This window comes from Polypterus senegalus, chromosome 3 (genome assembly GCF_016835505.1).
Source record: "Polypterus senegalus isolate Bchr_013 chromosome 3, ASM1683550v1, whole genome shotgun sequence".
Lineage (NCBI taxonomy): Eukaryota > Metazoa > Chordata > Cladistia > Polypteriformes > Polypteridae > Polypterus > Polypterus senegalus.
In genome coordinates, this window is record NC_053156.1 from 90,677,195 (window position 1) to 90,697,724 (window position 20,530).

A 20,530-nucleotide genomic window follows, 5' to 3' on the forward strand; every position below is an offset into this window, starting at 1 on the left:
CATATTTTGCATACACATGCAACAGTGAATATAATTCAATAATAACATGTGCTAAACATTGATGTTTACCTTTTAGTGGGAGAGCACATGTTCTTCCTATTAATTTATCGTACTCAAAAGATTGTGGAAGGCCAAGGATTATTCAAATAGTTTCTTTGTCCAATCCATATCAATTTAATGTTATACTCGGCCTCTACTTGAATAAAGTGTTATATTTATATTTGACTGGCACAATTTAACTTCATCCTCATTTCTGCACTTCTTTCACAAATGAATACTATAGTTGTCTCAGGGTGATATGAACATTAGAATGCAACATACAAATTTTCTCTAAAATATGGCTTCAGCATCTCCATATACTCCAAAAGATGTGCAAAAGTGCACTGAATGTTTAAGATAATCTTCAAACATGGATGATTCAGTTATTCTTTTCTCTCTCTCTTGTTCTTGTGCTTAAGGTACACTTATTCAAAAAGGTATCATAAAATTTACTCTTCAATATTGGAATGAAGAATACTAGGCAAAAGTAGCAATTGACAATATGTGCCATTCTAATTGGAAGGCTTTTCAGTTGGATATATGTTCCCAGTTGCTTGTTATAAACAAATCATGTTCCATTTACCTGTCATAAGGTTTTAATACTATAAAAAAAAACATGTTGTCCCTTTTTCTGGTGCTACTTACAGAGCCCCATTAAACAAACCCTTATAATGTTAAATATTTTCCCTTCTTCCAGCTAGTTAGGTGTCAGTCCAAATTATTAATTGGGTGAGTTTTTAATTGCATTACGTATACAAAACTTACTTATAATTCTAAAACTGGCTCGATTCTACAGAAATACAAGAAAATAACAGAAATCTAAACCAAAGGTACATATAGCTTGGTTTTTTTGACATTAATCAACAGAAAATTACATTTTAATGTCAAAGTGAAAACAGATTTCTGTAAAATGGTTTAAATGAATTACAAATATATGTCCCACACATGCACATAGGGGTCCTTAAAGGCTCTGAAAAAGTAAGCAGCACCACCTGGATGAGAAGTGGCGCTGTCACTCACAACTTTGTCTTTCCATCTTCAGGTCCAAAGATCTGCAGCAAGATGACTCCTGACCATGCCTCTCCAACCTCCCAAATCACGCCCTATCGGGGCCACAGATATTTATTGCCCACCACAACTGAAGTAGGTGTTTTTAGTTTAACCCTAGTGAAAGAGCAAGAACCAGAGAGAAGACAGGTTCCTCTCTTAGTGAAAGCTATTTTGTTGATGTTAACAACAGAGGCTAACAATGTTGTAATTTTCTTTTTAATTTGCTGCAATTTAAACATGGTAAGGTGGTTCCTCAACACTTGAACCTTATCTGATCAGTCTGTCCACATAAAAAAACATGAAATAACTGACTACATAAGTATTTACCTACTTGAAGTCAGTATTTTATAGATGCCTCTTTGGCATGACCGTCTTGAGTCTGTGTGCACAGGTCTCTATTAGCTTTGCACATCTGCAGTTTTTTCACCCTTCTTTGCAAAACTGCTCAAGATCTGTCAGGTTGCATGCTGATCAAGAGTAAACATTCTTTTTCAAATCCAGCCAACGAATTTTCAATCGGATTGTCATTCCAGGACATTAAATTTGTTGCTTTTAAGCCATTCTAGGTTAGCTTTGGCTTTAGGATGGAACTTGTCTTGCTGGAAAGCAAATCTAATCCCAAGAAGCAATTTTCATGCAGATTGCATTGGGCTTTCCTTCAAGATGTTTATGGGTTTACTGCATTTTTTCACCTTCTACCCTAACAAGCTTTTCAGTTATTTCTTCAGTGAAACATCCCCAGAGCATGATATTGCTACCATTATGCTTTACTGTGGAGATAGTGTGTTTTTAATAGTGTGCACTGTTTGGCTTACACCATACATGACATTTAGTCTGATGGCCAAAAAGCTTAATTTTGGTCTCATCATAACATAAAACATTTTTCTAGCAGAATTCAAAATTTCCCATGTGCCTTATGGCAAACTATGTGTGTGTGTGTGTGTGTGTGTGTGTGTGTGTGTGTGTGTGTGCGGGTGTGTGTGCGTGTGTTTATAACAGTGGCTTTCTCTTTGCCACTCTCCCATAAAACTGTGACTGATGAAGCTCCAATGTGAACCACTGTAGCTTGAAACTCCTTCAGAATTCTCACAGGTCTGTTGGTGGCCTCCTTCACTATTGACTTAACTGAACTATAAGGGATATTCAGTGACTTGGATATTTTCCAGTTTAAATCCTCTGACTTGTGCTTTTCAATCACCTTTTCACAAAGTTACTTGGAGTGTAATTTATTGTGTAGGTTAGGCCACAATACTAACTCACAACAACTTGGGCCTTTCAGATACAGAGGTATTCATATTAAAATCAATTGAAAACCATTTAGTATAGACAGGTGAACTCCATTTAAATAATGATGTAACTTCTAAAACAAATCGGCTGCACCAGTGATGATTTAGGAATGTTTTATTAAAAGGGGCAAATAGATATGCAATGATTTTTTTAATATTTTATATCTGTAATTAATTTAGGCTTTAAGACTATTTTGCAGAGATCTGTTTTTAATTTGTCATTAATGGGCATCTTTCTTATTGATCTGTGTGATAAAAGCCAAATTAAATCCATTGTATAACCATAAAACCTTCATGGAGTTGAATACTTTTCATAGGCAATGTGTTTGTGTATATATATATACTGTATATATATATATATATATATATATATATATATATGTTGTATATAAATATATATATAATGCATCTAATCAGCCAATCACATAGCAGCAACTCAATGCATTTAGGCATGGAGACATTGTTAAGACAACCTGCTGAAATTAAAACTGAGCATCACAATGGAGAAGAAAGGTAACTTTGAACGTTGCATGATTGTTGGTGTCTTACAGGCTGGTCGGAGTATTACAGAAACTGCTAATCTGCTGGGATTTTCACACACAACCAGCTCTAGGGTTTACAAAGAATGTTTTGAAAAAGGAAAAATATCCAGTGAGTGTCAGAAAATGCCTTCTTGATGCCAGTGATTAGAGGAGCATGGTCAGCTGGTTCAAGGTAATAGAAAGGCAACAGTAACTCAAATAACCACTTGTTACAACTGAGGAATGCAGAAGAGAGTCTCTGAACACAATACGTCAATCTTTGAAGCAGATGGGCTACAACAGCAGGAGACCACACCGGGTGCCACTCCTGTCAGCAAGGAACAGGGAACTGAGGCTGCATTTTGCACCGGCTCACAAGAATTGGACAATAGAACACTGGAAAAATGTTGCCTGGTCTGATGAGTCTTGATTTCAGCTGCAATATTTGGAAGGTAGGGTCAGAATTTGGCATCAATAACATGAAAGCCTCCTGCCTTGTATCAACATTTTAGGCTGATTGTGGCAGTGGAATGGGATGGGGGAAATTTTCTTGGCACACTATGGGCCCTTTAGTACCAACTGACCATTGTTTAAATAGGACAGCCTGCTTGAATATTGTTGCTGACAACCTCCATCCCTCCATGATTGCAGTATACCTATCTTCTGATGGCTAATTCCAGCAGGATAATGCGTAAAGTCACAAAGCTCAGATCATCTCAAACTGGTCTCTTGTTCACGCTACCCAAATGGCATCCACAATCATGAGATTACAATCCAACAGAGCAGCTTTGTGCTGTGGTAGAACAGGAGATTTGCAACATGAATGTGCAGCTGAGAAATCTGCAAACACTGCGTGATGCTATCATGCCAATATGGACCAGAATGCCCGAGAAATGTTTCCAGCACCTTGTTGAATCTATGCCATGAAGAATTACAGCAGTTCTGAAGTCAAACGGGGTTCCAACCCGATACTAGGAATGTGTACCTAATAAATTGGCCAATGAGAGCATATACACTGTCTATGAAAAGTACAGTATATATATATATATATATATATATATATATATATATATATATATATATATATATATATATATATATATATATATATATATATATATATATATATATATATATATATATATATTGCCCCCTAGAGTGCTGCTAAAACTCTTTAAACTGAGACATCTTTTCTTTCACCAGCAGTGAGCCAACAACTCTAGGGCAAATGAAATGCACTATCCCTCTGTCAGCTTTTATTAAAAGAATCAGGTTGTGCATGACAAAAATGTAGCAACTTGCAGTGATAGAAAGGAGCATGATAGTTCAGCAGCAATTGAAGGCTAAGGCTGCCAACCTTGTGGGATTTAAGTAACACAAGTGTCTTTATGAGATTCATGCTGAAGGATTAGTTGCCCACAGCAGGGAACTTGCGCTTCTACTATAATGCGATGTGGTGACTTTGAAAGCCTTGCGTAGGATTTGGTGATTTTTTGATGGGGTTGGACATCAATTTTGATGTTAAGTCCAACTGGCCATCTCTTGAGAATTCTTTTCTAAAAATTACAGTGTGTTACACTCTCCTCCATTCTACAAACTCATTTATTGATACCCTCTCTGCAAGTGATGATAAAGTGGAGCTGTTTAGGCAGAAGTATAAAGTTTCTAACAACTATTTTCCAACAGCACGCACATTTATAAACCCTTATATGGATAATTTGTGCTTGTATATTTAAATCAGGGAGTGAATTTAATGCAACTTGTCTAGAAAAAATTTTAAGGGTTTAAAACAGCTTATCTGTTCCCCTCTAAATCTACCAAATTACCTTTTATTTTCTTACTGGGATTGAATGTTCCATAAAATACCATTTTAATCATCAGAATGGTTCCAGCAGAATCTTCAAAATCACTTCGACTGCACAAAAATGCAGTATTTATATTGTCTGTTACCTGTAGAGAAAATTACTGTGTTAAATGTGACTTGTATCTGGAGTGAGAAAAATGCAGAGAACTTTAAAATAAAATGAAACTAATATTTTTAAATAAAATAGAGCTTTATATTACTTTAAAGTTGAACAGTTCTCTAGGATGAAGTAACAAGATTAATAAAAAATAATTCAAAAACAGTGCAGTCAAAGAATATTTAGGATAATTAATATTAATCATACTAGGAGTCTGTGTACATTTGGAGTGGCATGCACAAGACAGAATATGATCCTGGAAAAAATATTAGTTTAGTTAACACTATAGTATTCTTGAAACAAAAAGCTTTATTTATGTATAACATTTGTGCTCTACACTTTGTTGCCTGGCTAAGCTCATTTTGCTCATTTTGGCATCATTAGACAAGTCTTCCAATGCAGCCTTTTTGTCAAGAGAGTTAAAACACAAAGCACATCTTTACAATGTCTGTAACAGCACATTTGTTTTTATATATACTTCAGGATTTATTACTTTTTAATTGTGTTTACCTGGCTACCTGTGCTTTAATCGTCTACTCTTTTGAGAAATATGGGCTGTAACACAAACATTTACTTTATCTTGACCTCTCCTTTTGCCTTGAATCTAAAACCACCTCCTGAACATGTCTTGTATGGTCAGCAATGTTTAAAGAAGCAACAAATACCCTTTTTTCCCTTGCTTTTGGCTACAATTATAATATAACCATAAGAGATCACTTGTTTATCCATCAACTTTTAAAAAAATCAAGCCTACACATTTTCTAGAGGATTTTCCAAAAGCAAGAAATTGCAAATAATGACTGGATCAAGACAAATAAAGGAGTAACCTTAAAATTACATTGAGATACAAAAGACTTCTTAAAATAAAATTACAAGGTTAGCTTAAATATATAAAAGGAAATGCAGTATTAGGTCTTAATACGTTATACTAGCCTTAAGTCCATATACCTTGTTTTATTTTCTGTCTGTTGACTCCAATGCCTGTGTGAAGAGAACTATTGACCACCCAGCTATATTGGGTGGCTCACCAAAACTACCCACGTATTCAACCACACATGCAGGCTTCAATAGGATTTTCCTGTTCTTCCAACATCTGAGACCAGATTTATTCTTTATTCTTGTGTAATCATTAAGATTTCAAGCTGCATTTCAGTGATTAGGCTGTCTCTATAGTTTGTTGGGAGTTCAGTGATTATTCAGTCATCAGCCAGAAACCTCTTTAATCAGACAAATATCACCGGAATCAAGAATATGATCATTTAGCTCAGATCATTTAGTAGCTGATGACACAGGGGAAAGTGTTCAAAAATGTCAAAAGAATAATATGGTTATCTCTTTTCTCCACAATCTGGAAGTCATCAGCATGGAAGAGGAATATTGACCCCAACTTAACTCCAGAAATGTTCACAGTTCCCTTTAGAATTACAATATTTGCAATTTCCTCTGCAGTCTAGGCATCATCAACATGGAGAAAGAACAGGATGACTCCAACTCGGTGTAACAGGCTTTGCTAGTAGCAACACAGATTCTATGAAATCACCAAGGTTAAAGTCAGTGACAAAAGATTGTGGTCCTAGTGATTTAAAGATTAATACAGTCTAAATACCATGACTGTATCAAAGGCACATCATGTTTTGACAAATTTAATATTTGTTGTACAGTCTGTTGTACTGTTCCTATATATAAGATTTCAAAATACCAATACGGAGAATTACAAACAAAAAAGCAAATGTGAACCAAACTAAAGGGCAATAAGATTAAAGAACATCATAGTGACATATTGTTGAGTCAGTTTTTATGTCTTCTTGATTTAACCCGCTATATCCTAACCACAGGGTTTGCTGGAGCCAATCCAAGTCAACACAGGGCACAAGGCAGGAAACAAACCCCAGGCAGGGCGCCAGCCCACTGCGGGCGTGCACACACACCCACACTAGGGACAATTTAGAATCGCCAATGCACCTAACCTGCATGTCTTTGGACTGCGGGAGGAAATCGGAGCACCTAGAGGAAACCCACGCAGACATGGGGAGAACATGCAAACTCCACGCAGGGAGGACCTGGGAAGCGAACCTGGGTCTCCTAACTGTGAGGCAGCAGCACTACCCACTGTGCCACCATGCCGCCCCACTGCAATACATGTATCAAATATTAAGAATATATGCATTCATATACATATCATTTTGTTTAGAATGTGATATCAGCAGTAACATTCTAAACTAAAGAAAATGTTAAGACATATACAAGTTAAGTGAAAAAGGAATTTGAACCCACAACCTCAGGGTTTGAGGTCCACCATTACATACAGCTTGCACACACTTTGAACTCATTTTTTAAAAATACATTTTTCCTTGCAGTAAATCTTCAAATATTGCAAAGAGGTTGCTTTTATTGTTTTTGGGCTAGATGTTTAGAAAATTATTAAGGATTGTTTTGAGTCTAGGCTTCCTCCTTATTGTTTGTTATGGTTTGGGGAAAGGCCCATCAAGGATATTAGACCTCGCAAGCGCCTTAGGATAGATTTGGGCGGCAAGGTCCCATTTTGGCATCTTGGGTTTGTAGCCTGCAGGTGTTACAATACAGCCAGGGTTTTTTTTCCTTGGCTTGTATTTATTTTGTATTATTGTTTTAATGTTGTTATTGAATTATTATTCTGAATTTTTAATGTAACTTATGTAATGTTTATTATTTAATATACAGGTACTATCTCTTTAAATGTCTGTCCAATCCTTGTACTTTGTGGGTGAAACCCCTTGAGGTAGGGCCACTCTGATGTCACAGTGGCTGGGTTCTCCTCCTGCCTTTATATTCAGGTCAGAGATGGACCCAGCAGTGAATTACTGATTTTTTAAGGAGTTGTTTTTTAAAGATTACGTTTTCTTTGGATTTGCTTTTTTTTCCTCTGTTCTTACATTTTTGCATTCATGTGGTGGATAAAACTTATTTGCCTTTTTAGGCACATCCTTTTGCCCTTTTTATGCATTTTTTCTTTTTTCTGTAAATAAATGCTCCATTTATAACGATTACTGTTTGGATTGTCTGTATAACCCAATGTTGTATGTTTTTTCTTTTCCTTGTACAAATTTTACTATGTTTTGCAACTTTCCAATTTTGGGCCTGAGGAGTCTGAAGTCTGCAGGTTGCAGTTTGGGAGTAGATGCTTAGGGGAGAGGCTATAATAAGACAGTTTTCTAGCCTGCCTTATGGTACATCTTGGAGGCCTCACACCCTTATTCATCATGTCTGGGACACTTGTTCACAATACAAGATATGAAAAAAGGAGGCTCCATTTTAAAGGTTTCGGCCTCATTTTGCATTTTGTGTATTTGTGAGCCAGAAAATGCAGTCCATTCACAGTGGAATTTAGTACAATAAGATAGGGTGTGGAAAATGCATCCTCTCACAGAGGAACAGTGCTTTAAAAGAGTCCAAAGAATCCATTCAGGCCTACAGAGAAATATAATAAAGGTGATTGTTATAATTTTGGGCTTTAGACTTCCTTAGGTTTTGTTCGTTTAATTTTTATAATTTAATATGTATTTAAAATATATATACAATTTTCATGATTATTCTGGCCATGTTGGTTTATGGTTTGTTTTTTATATAGTTATGTAAATTTTGTAACTGTCTTTACATGTTATTTGTGGGTGCCATGCCCTTTGGTGGTCACATGCCATTTCTGCCATCACCTGTTTCTGTAAGTTGGTGATGTGCTGTACTAAGCTTAACTGTAATAATGGAAGATGATTAGATGTTAGATGATGTACTTCTTAGTTTTGCCAGGCAATAATAACATGGATGGTGGTTTATATTGGGTGACAGGGTCTCCAGAAATTATTATAAGATAGAAATTTACCAGGAAGTACAATGCAAAACAGAGACAAAGTGAGGGACATGGCAAGATTGTAACCAGAAAGACATACATACACACTGCTGGTTTTACCTCACACCTCTCAGTTGGGGTCAGAGGTAACACCATCTGCACTCACTTCCCCAAACTGTAAACTGGGCCACATACTATACCCAGGTCAATTCGATTTTAGCAGTGGAGAAGCATCTCCGAAGTGCTTACATGTAAGTGCTCTCTAGCCGAAAGCGCCGTTGCACAAGAAAAAAAAAAAATAGCTCTGCTTTTGCACAAAGATTTTACAAATGAACTCTGTGGGTGTGGTATATTCTTGTAGGCATGTTTAGGTAATGCGGGTTGTTGGTGTGTGTTTTTCTGGTGAAAGCAATGGACTTACAGTGAATGATTCAACTAAAGTCCATAGTTGTCGGTTGTTAACTTGTTTTTCTGGGATAACATGTAGACTTTACATGGAATCAATCACATTTAAGCAACAGAACTAACCACTCCACCATCATGCCACCCCCTGCTTGTTTTAATCTTAAATAAATCTATGTGATCATCTTTGTTATTTTCTTGTGCATGGAGTATGCCAGATTTACAATTCTGAAAACAGATAGGGAGGAAAAAATGCAAAGATCAACAATAGTACAAGAGATCAAAAATAATTGTACTTAAACTGACTAGCTCTGAAGAAAGTGCATAGTGCCTGTTCAATCCCATATTTATTATTAAAGCCTTATATGAACATTAAAGATTAACGTTTCCCCATGTACTGCTCCTGAGAGAAAATTCCTGCAGAATCTCAAATTTTCCTGTCCAAACAAAATGGAAAAAAATGTACCTAAATCTTGATTCGACTTTTTCTTACCTATTTCTATCTATCACAAATTTGAATGAACCCACTGGTATCAGTAGTGACAGCTGACTTAGTCACTGCACTCTGCTTAAAACCAATTTTTAATTAGCCACCGAGGGCATGGCTCCTCTTACAAGACCTTCTTTTCATCTTTCCATTCTCTCATATCTCATAACCACCTACTGTTAAGAAATGGTGCCTTACGCTAAAATTATCATGTCCCCCAGGACAACCATGGAATACCTCAGTAAATCTTGTTATAGATAGCTATTTAGATCTACGATTTGACTTATTTTCTACAGCTATGATACAAAAAATGTATTTTTTCCTTTTCTTTGCATACATGTACAGGATATTATGTGGGTACTTTAAAAGGGATTGCCCAGCTAGAAAGAATTGGCAGAGGTATGGGCACCATGACAGTGGTGAAGGGGAGAGAATCTAACAGGCAGTAATAGAAGTGTTATATACAGTACAGCATGTTAGTGTGGAAGGCAAGAGCATAAGTAGAATTATACAGAAGTAGGCCAAGGATGACTATAGGATTTTGTTTTTTTTTTATGTTTACTTTGAATTTTGTATGATTTTTTAGGTCAGATGATCTCAGGACACAACATGAGCTACCACAGCTATGCTGATGACACACAGCTGTATTTATCAATAGTACCTGATGACTCCGACTCTGTTGTTTCACTAATACAATGTCTTACTTGTGTTTCTGAGTGGATGAGTGGTAATTTTCTTAAGCTAAATAAAGATAAAACTGAAATAAACGTAATGCATTAGGATTAAAAGTCAAGACAGAAGTAAAAAACTTAGGGGTAACTGTTGACTGTAACCTGAATTTTAAACCACATATTCATCAGACCACTAGGACAGCATTTTTTCACTTAAGAAACATAGCTAAAGTTAGACCCCTTTTAAATAATTGAAAGATGCTGAGAAATTAGTTCATGCGTTTGTTTTCAGTCGACTAGATTACTGTAACGCACTCCTCTCAGGACTACCCGAAAAAGACATAAATTGTTTGCAACGAGTGCAGAATGCAGCTGCTAGAATCCTAACTAGGAAAAGAAAATCCGAACACATTTCTCCAGTTTTGATGTCACTACACTGGTTACCTGTGTCATTCAGGATTGACTTTAAAATACTGCTTATGGTTTATAAAGCCTTAAATAATCTTGCTCTATCTTATACTTCAGAATGTCTGACACCTTATATTCCAAATCGTAACCTTAGATCCTCAAATGAGTGTCTGCTTAGAATTCCAAGAGCAAAACTTAAAAGAAGTGGTGAGTCGGCCTTCTGCTGTTATGCACCTAAAATCTGGAATAGCCTGTTAATAGGAATTCGCCAGGCTGATACAGTGGAGCACTTTAAAACACTACTGAAAACACATTACTTTAACATGGCCTTCTCATAACTTCACTTTAACTTAATCCTGATACTCTGTATGTTCAATTCATCATAGTAACTATTCATGGTGGCTCTAAAATCCATACTGACCCCTACTCTCTCTTCTGTTTATTTTTCTGGTTTCTTTGTGGTGGCGGCCTGCGCCACCACCATCTACTCAAAGCACCATGATACTTCAACATTGATGGACTAAAAGCCAGAAGTCTGCATTACCATCATCATCAAGTCATTCCATGAGAACCCTAAATACAAAGAGGACTGTTTCATTTATGTTAGGTAGAATACCCAGAGGGGACTTGGCGGTCTCATGGTCTGGAATCCCTGCAGATTTTATTTTTTTCTCCTGCCGTCTGAAGTTTTTTTTTGTTTTGCTTTTTCTGTCCTCCCTGGCCATCAGACCTTACTCTTATTCTATGTTAATTAATGTTGACTTGTTTTAAATTTCTTACTATGTCTTTTATTTTTATAGTCTTCATTATGTAAAGCACTTTGAGCTACACTTTTTGTATTAAAATATGCTATATAAATAAATGTTGTTATTGTTGTTCTGTGTGTGGAGGGCTGCTATGGAGATCTATCTATCTATCTATCTATCTATCTATCTATTTATCTATCTATCTGGCCGTACTCCTTGGTGTGTATGAGATAGTACATGTTTGTGCTTCACCATCTAGAATCTAATATTCACTAGACCAAATATTCATATTCCACATTAGATTAACAGTTAAATTTTCATTTTCTTCAAAAGATGAGGTCAATAACTCTGTTATTCAACACACTGATTCCATTATTGTTACTATTAGTTACTTACACTAGATTATTATAAGCATAAAAAAGTACAGAACATGGTGCTCCTTTTGATGAGCAAGTACAGAATAAAATAGGTGTATTTAAATGAAAAAAATATTATTTTATTAAGCATTAATTGAGTGATGGGCATTTTATGGTCTTATAGTTTCTCCAAATCTCAAGCATGTATATGTTATATCTAAGAATGTATGTGTTGATGTGAATGTTCTTTGTGATGGACTGATATTTCATTTGAGGTTGGTTCCTATCCTCACTTTAATGCCATCTTTACAGGCCTTGGCTCCCTTGTCACACTATAACTGACAAACAGATATTAAGAAAATTAACACATCAAAAAGTCACAATTTGCACTTCTAGACCCATTTAATAAAGAAAAGATAGTTGCTATGATATACACCAGCATATAAACTCCACATAATAGCTCTGATCTGAGAACCACAACTACAGCTACATAAACTTATCAACAATGGTGATGACCAATCACATCCATCCATCCATTTCCTAACCCGTTGAATCCGAATACAGGGTCACGGGGGTCTGCTGGAGCCAATAACAGCCAACACAGGGCACAAGGCAGGAACCAATCCTGGGCAGGGTGCCAACCCACCGCAGGACACACACAAACACACCCACACACCAAGCACACACTAGGGCCAATTTAGAATCGCCAATCCACCTAACCTGCATGTCTTTGGATTGTGGGAGGAAACCGGAGTGCCCGTGACCAATCACAATGGCATCATAATTCTGCAAACAACACAGAATTGCTTGTCAGAAAAAGATGTACAAAGATAGAATGAAAAATGTGTTTAGTTGACTTTCTATCCTAACACATAAGTTATAGGTGAACTAGGAAATGGTGAAGGCACTGCTGAGCCCTGATATTTATTAAAGTAACAGTAATAATATTGTCTTGTGCACAGAGTACAGTGAAATTCTGAATAGCATGTTAACAAACAGTGAATATGTCATCACTCATGATAAGTATAGTAGATAATATTTAGAAAATACAATTGTTTTTTATGCTGTTGGTGTGCTCACTTTCAATATTTATCTAGGACCTAACCCTTGGCAAAATATTAAATAATTAATACAGATTTGCAGTCAGAGTTATGCACAGTTAAACCTCAAATACTTTGGTTGATATGAAAAGACATACACACGCATATAAAGTTTGTATACAGTATAAATATGCATTCACACAAATACAAAAACATATTGTACATCAATAGAAAGAAAGGTAGAAAAAGGGAGACATACATAGATAGATAGATAGATAGATAGATAGATAGATAGATAGATAGATAGATAGATAGATAGATCTATCTTACATTTGCATCTGCCTATAAGCTTCCTGGTCAGGTAAATGAACTTCCCCTGATTTAGACTTTTTAATCATTGTTTCCAACTTTCAGAAGGTAGGAAAGTGGTATTCAAATTGTCAGTCTGTCAACCATCAATCCAGAAAAACTGCATGCTGAGAAAACAACTCTTAATAAAGGACATGTTGCCAGCAGGGAGTTAGAAAACAAGTAAGACAGATGACGTTAACAAAAAAGATGTTCCTGATCAAAAAATAAGAATGTTGAGGGAGACTTATTTTAAGCATGTTATACCAGCTGAAACAAAGACTCCACACCATAGCATGGAGTATCAGCAATTAACATAAGACTCAATAAAATTATAATAAGTTAAACACCCGATCACTAAGGTAAATAAATATACAGGGCACATAATAGTATTTTAAAGTTTCTGTTATTAGTAAATACTAAAAGTCCTAAATTTAATTAAAAAAATCCTACAGTTGCTATATGTTGTATTCTCGTAATAGTTTTACTTTGTGCATACAGTACTACAGCAAAGACTGCAGTGCACTTTCTACTGACTAAATAAATAAAAACAAAATAAACAAGTGTATTCAATTTTAAAGATTCTGTGTGTTGTGCTGGCTGATTTCACTTTAGTGCAATTAAATGACTGACAGACTAAAATCAACACAGTGTTATGCTCTTTAATAAAACCCCTGTGTGTATCCAGGTGTCCGTGTGTGTGTATCTTCTGGTGCGTGGGGCTACACGGCACGGGTTCAGTCTCTTCCTGTGCATTCCCTGTGTGTGCAGAGAGAGAGACACACACAGGTGCGTGCGCACAAGAGACAGACACACACAGGCGCGTGCAAGACAGACAGACACACACACAGATGCGCGCGCGAGACACACACACGCAGGCGCATGCACGAGACACACACACACGCGAGACAGATACACACACACACACACGCAGGCGGGCGGCCACAGACACACACTCACACACACACACACACAGCCGCGCGCGAGACAGACACAGACACACACACACACGAGACAGACAGACAGACACACACACACACACAGCCGCGACAGAGAGAGAGACAGACACACACACACACAAGCGAGAGACACACACACACAAACACACAGGTGCGCGCTTAACACACACATGCGCGAGAGATACACTCACACACACATACACACGCAGGTCCGCGAGAGAGACACACACACAGGCGCACACGTGCATTGTTGCAATGTTACTTTTCTTGATTGTTTATTAAATTACGGATATTTCAAATGTTCATTTTTTTCCCTGTGCTCATTAAAAAAAAAGTGTTTTAGCGAGCGGGTCGTAAGGCTATAGCGCAAACTCTTGCAGTGTTCATTTTCTCTGTTGTTCAAGGTTTCTTAGTGTAATCAGTGTTTTTACATTTAGGTTACTAGTGCGCTGTGCATTCAATGATATAATTAACTATATTTGTACTTAAAAACTTAAAAAAATATATATTTACATATAGTTCGTACGGTCTGGAATGGATTAATTGTATTTACATACAATCCTATAGGGGAAATTACTTCAGTTCACAACCAAATCAGGTTACAACCAGAGTTTTGGAACGAATTATGGTCGTGAGCCGAGGTTCCACTGTATTACTGTCAGACAAAATTACAGGCATTTTACGGAAATACAAACAAGTATTACTGAGAGAGAAAATTAAAGGCACACAATACAGTGACGCATATTACAGCCACATACAAGGTCCGTTGTCACTTAATATAGACTGCTCCTACTAATGTTTATGCACTACTGTTCTAGCGCCCGTTATTGTAACAGGCTTAATGTCTAGTGCATTGATAAAAGTTTAGTTTTGCTACTAACAACAGTGCCTTTCAATCTGAACAGTTTTTGAATATAAAAATTTTTTGTTCATCTCTCAAGTTCACTTTTTCCAAGTTAAAATTGCCATCCTTCAATGTGGTCATTCAAGCTTTATGCACCCCCACATCATAGCTGTATTTCCACTAATGCTACTTTTCAATAACTTTAAGCTGTGTTCATGGCAGTTTGTGTATGTCACCTAGATTAATGTTGTTACTGTTTGAAATAAAGGTATAAGAAATAGAGGGAATTGGTAACAGCTAGCTGGGACAAACTGTTTTAGCTGAATAATACAACTGAAAGGATGAAGTTGTGTTCTCCTCCTGCTAGCTGTCCCCAGCATAGTAATAAACTGATCAGATTGAGAATTATTCAGTAAAGGCTTGCTTTTCAGCTTTACTGCCACCATGATTTGATAATGGTCTCATATTTCGGCTAAATCGTTACTCCATTTTATTACTGTTAAGAACACTCAATAGTTGGCCAAGTGCCTTGAAAAAACTAAACTTTTTACTCTGACTAACCAGTGTCTCATTACTAACATACTTTTGGTTGTTGGGAATTACTAGTATCAACAGTAATGTTTTCTCCCTATTTTTAATTAAACTGACTCATTTTGGCCAGCAGTGGTTTCCCCAGTGCTTAATTTAAAGCAAAACTTGAGAAGCTTCTATTGCCTTGGAGCTTAAATAATTTTAACAGAACATGGACTTTGAAATGGTTAATTCTTCCTCATACATTATAGTAGCTTGTTTTGCTTCCTGCTGCTAGAGCTCTTTTCATTGAGCAGCTGTGGATTTTTCTCACTCATATCTCTTTGTACCACTGTGTACAGAGCCACCGGAAATTCCACACTTTCTTGATTTCACTCTCTTATTCAAAATTCAGAACATCCAACATTTCTGCAGTGTAAATTGGATAGATACCCTTTTGCTCAGTGGTGTATTAATAATGCAGCTGAAATGGTGTTCAGACAAGCTTTTAATTCCTGTACCTACAGAGCAACATCACCCATGTCAAAGCAACACCGCTAATGTATGATTCCACTGGAGCCATACAGGCACTTCTAAGTGTTAACGCAACTCTAGTAGAATTTATCTGAATCTGGCAGTTTGATGGTATGTCTTAAGCAACCACAATATCTCAGAGGTTTTCCTTATATGAGCAGCTTCCTGCTAGGTTAAAGACAATGGACAAAAGACAATGCAATTAGAGAAAGCTGCCTGGCATGGGATAGCTGAAAGCAATGCTAATATTCAGCAATGCTGAATTTAGAATAAAACCAAGGTGTCCAAAAATGAAAAAAATACTTGCTTTATTAACATATGATAACACAAGACAGGGATAAAATAGTAAATGTAAATGACCTCTAAATAGACTGGTTTTGATCCAGTGTTGGCAATAATGCCTTTATTGCCTGCAGCCCTGGTACCCTCTTAAACATTGATGACTATGACTGGATTAGACTAGTGCAATGAGGACACACAAACACGACAAGAATGTTGCAAAATAGTGCTCTATGTATTTATTCAAACAATGTCTAAAACATACACAATGTATGGTACCAGATCTTCATCTATAAGTAAATAATAATCCAATAAAACAGTCTCTTGGTTGAGGTTAAAATCTATTAATAAATAATCCATTAAATAAGTTCAAGTCAAGAATTAAAATACAGTCAAGATCCGTTTTTTTCAAAACTCGTGCCCCAGTTCGTCCTTCCTCAAACCCATCTTGTTTGTTCACCCACAGGGTCTACTCAACCGATGAAGATAGGATGTCACCACTACCATCCATTGACATCTTTGGAGACCCTACAAGCCCTGCTTCCTTGTCCCTGGTGTGCCATTGCTCCACTCAGGTTTCTCCAAATGCCTCCTTTTCTCTGCACCAGCTCTACCTCCATTTTGGAATGCTCTGTCTCTGTCACTTATTTTTACCTGTATTCCCATTCTCCATTCTTTCTTCTTTTTCAATCTCCATTCTTTCATAGGTATGAACTGTTCAGCTGCAATCTCTGCCATTTTTAATTTTTTCTCATACTAGCATGGTATGTAAATCATATGAATGAGTTTATCTGTCCATGTAACAGCTCAGTTGGTCTTACAGAGACTTCTTCCTCTTTTTCTTTTTCATTCAGCTGCTCCCATTTAGGTGTCACCGCAGTGGATCATCTATCTCCATCTATCTCTTTCTTTTACATCATTTTCATGAACCTCTTTGTCCATCCTCTTTTCCTTGTGCCTGACCATTCCAACCTCAACAATCTTTTCCTGACTTATCTCTCATCTAGCCTCTGCATGTGCCCAAACCATCTCAATCTAACCTCTTTCACTTTGTCACCAAACTGACGTACCAGTGTTGTCCCTCTAATATAGTCATTCCTAATCCTTTCTGCCCTTGTAGCATTTTCAGCTTTCCCGCTTTCAGTTCTGCCTCCTGTCTTTTCATCAGTGCCACCGTCTCTAAAGCATACAACACAGCTGGTCTCATTACTGTTTTATAGACATTCCCTTTCACTCTTGTAGGTACTCTTCTATCACAAATCACTCCTGACACTCTTTTCCACACAGTCCACCCTGCCTGCACTCTTTTCTTCACCTCTCTGCCACACTCTCTGTTGACTGCTGAACCCATGTATTTAAATTCATCTACCTTTACCACCTCCACTCCTTGCAGTCTCATCCTTCCCCCACCTTTCCTTTCATGTACTCCATCTTACTCCTACTAACTCTCATTTCTCTTCTCTTCAGTATATACCTCCACCTCTACAGGTTCGCCTCAACCTGCTGTCTACTCTCACTACAGGTCACAATGTCATCTGAGAACATCATTGTCTCACGGAGACTGTGTGACCTCATTTGCCAACCTGTTCATCACCATTGCAAAAAAGAAAAGGCTCAGAGCCGATTCTTGACGTAATCCTACTCTCAACCTTGAACCAGGCTGTCATTTCTACCACACACCTCAACATAGTCACACTGTCCTTATACATACAGTCTCCTACACCATCCTCACATACTTTTCTGCTATTCATGACTTCCTCATAGAGTGCCATAACTCCAGTCTTGGTAACCTGTCATATGTTTTCTCCAAGTCCACAAACACGCAATGTAATTCACTCTATCCTTCTCTGTACTTCTCCATCAACACTCTTAAAAGAAAACATTACATCTGTAGTACTAATTCCTGGCATGAAACCATATTACTGCTCACTGATCGCCAGCTTTCCTCTCATCCTAGCACCCATCACTCTTTCCAATATCTTCATGGTGTGAATGATCAACTCTATACCTCTGTAGTTACTGCTGCACTTCACAAACCCCTTATTCTTGAAAACTGGTACTGATATACTTCTCCACTCCTCAGGCATCTTCTCTTTTGGCCTTACAGTGACTACCTTGAACATAATAAAGTAATTATAAACAACAATGATCCCACTCCAATAAATTTGTTCATGTTAAAACAGAAATCAATTCTAAAATGTTAAAAAATTAGATTTGCGCACAGATTAAAACTCAATTAGAATGCTTGAAGTAGATGAATGGAAGATTTGTTTTAACTCCTCTGTAAGATATTATGAATTCCATGTAATGTCTTTTGATTTGGCAAATGCTTTTGTAGTAATCTTGTTATTTGTCAATGATATACAGCATTTTGGAAACTCTTAGAAATTTATGTTTTGGTATATATGGACAAAATCCTTATTTTTTCACCAGTTCATATCAAGAATGCCAGTGAAGTACTATGCTTTCTAAAAAAGGATAATTTATTAAAAAAAAACATCAGTTTTATAGAACCTCTTTTATCTTTTTGAGATATGACATTTCACAATATAGACTGGAAACTGACAAAGATAAAGTTAGGATAATTCAGCAGTGGAAGCCAACAACTTCCATAAGCAAGTTTATCATTTTGCTGGGTTTTCTAACCATTACTGAAGATGTATGAAAGACCACTGCTTTCACTACTGCCCCAAATGTTTGAGTGGACCGCTGAGGCTCAAGAAAAGTTTTTCACTTCAGCTCCAATTCTATGGCACCCTGATTCATCTTCAGCTTTTGAGATATATGGTAGCTGCCTTGAATATCAGAGTAGAGTAATCAATCTCGGAAATTTCCAGACCAATAGAAAGACCCATCTCTGTTCATTCTTCTCAAAGAAACATACAATATTTCTTCTAAACAGAATTATGCCATAGGTAAGTGGAAAACATTTAGGTATTAAACTGGCACTAGATCTTCACAGATAGTTAGTATATTTTAAAATTTGTGAAACAGGAAATAATCTCATCACTATAATGCTTTGAAGTAGTTGTCACCTTGGAAGAGATGACAGATTTTGTTGAAGAGGTAAACCAGCTTATTGAGACTCCGGTTTTACCAGAAAAAATGTGAAACATATACTAGCCAACCCGCTGCATAGCATAAGCCGCATCATTATCAGTTTGAACAGTCAACGTGGCTCACAGCTGCATGTGGACTGTAGCACAGACCAAAGCGAGTGAGGATGTTTTTGGTGACGTGTTGGGGGCGGGCACATGAGCAAGTAGTGTGCATGCCTCGAGAGTGAGGGTGGACGCAGGAGGAGGGTGAGAGTTGGCAGACAGGGCTCTGTCGTGCGTTCGCCATGACACAGCAGGAGGGTTAGAGTGGGCGGTTGGGGCTCTGTCGTGCGTACCCCATGGTCGGGAGACTTGGTCGATTATATATACAGTGGAACCTCGGTTCATGACTATAATGAGTTCCAAAACTCTGGTCGTAAACCGATTTGGTCGTGAACCGAAGTAATTTCCCCCACAGGATTGTATGTAAATACAATTAATCCGTTCCAGACCGTACTAACTGTATATAAATATATATTTTTTTAAGTTTTTAAGCACAAATATAGTTAATTAAACCATAGAATGCACAGCGTAATAGTAAACTAAATGTAAAAACATTGAATAACATTGAGAAAGCCTTGAACAACAGAGAAAACTAACACTACAAGAATTCTTGTAGTGCTATACAAGAATGTATAGCACTCTTGCTACAGCACTACGAACTGCTCGCTAAAAACACTTTTTTTAAGCACAGGGGAAAAAATTAACTTTTGAAAAATCCATAATTTGATAATCAACCAAGAAAAGTAACATTGCAACAATGCACGCGTGCGCCTGTGTGTGTGTGTGTCTCTCTCTCGCGCCTGTGTGTGTGTGTGTCCCTCTCTCTCGTGCGCCTGTGTGTGTATGTCTCCCTCTTGCGCGCCTGTGTGTGTGTGTCTCTCTCTCTTGCCTGTGTGTGTGTGTGTCTCTCTCTCTCGCGCGCCTGTGTGTGTCTCTCTCTCACAGCTGCTCTGTGTGTGTCTCTCTCGTGCGCGCGTCTGTAGCACAGACGAAAGCGACTGAGGCTGTCTTTGGTGAGTTGTTGCGTTCAGGCACATGAGCAGGCAGTGCACATGCCTTGAGAGCGACGGTGGACACAGGAGGAGGGTTACAGTTGGCGGGTGGGACTCTGTCGTGCGTATCCTATGAAGCGGAAGGAGGGTTAGAGTTGGCGGGCGGGGCACTA

At 37.4% G+C, this 20,530-nt stretch overlaps 1 protein-coding gene across 1 annotated transcript in view; it reads right to left on the bottom strand.

Annotated features, from left to right (window-relative positions):
- The window catches only part of LOC120525368 (PC3-like endoprotease variant B), a 535,535-nt gene that overhangs the window by 52,818 nt on the left and 462,187 nt on the right, over positions 1-20,530 (bottom strand). The window contains exon 12 of the mRNA XM_039747601.1: positions 4,723-4,846. Coding sequence (XP_039603535.1) covers positions 4,723-4,846 — 124 coding nt within the window. The remainder of the gene's footprint in view (positions 1-4,722; positions 4,847-20,530) is intronic.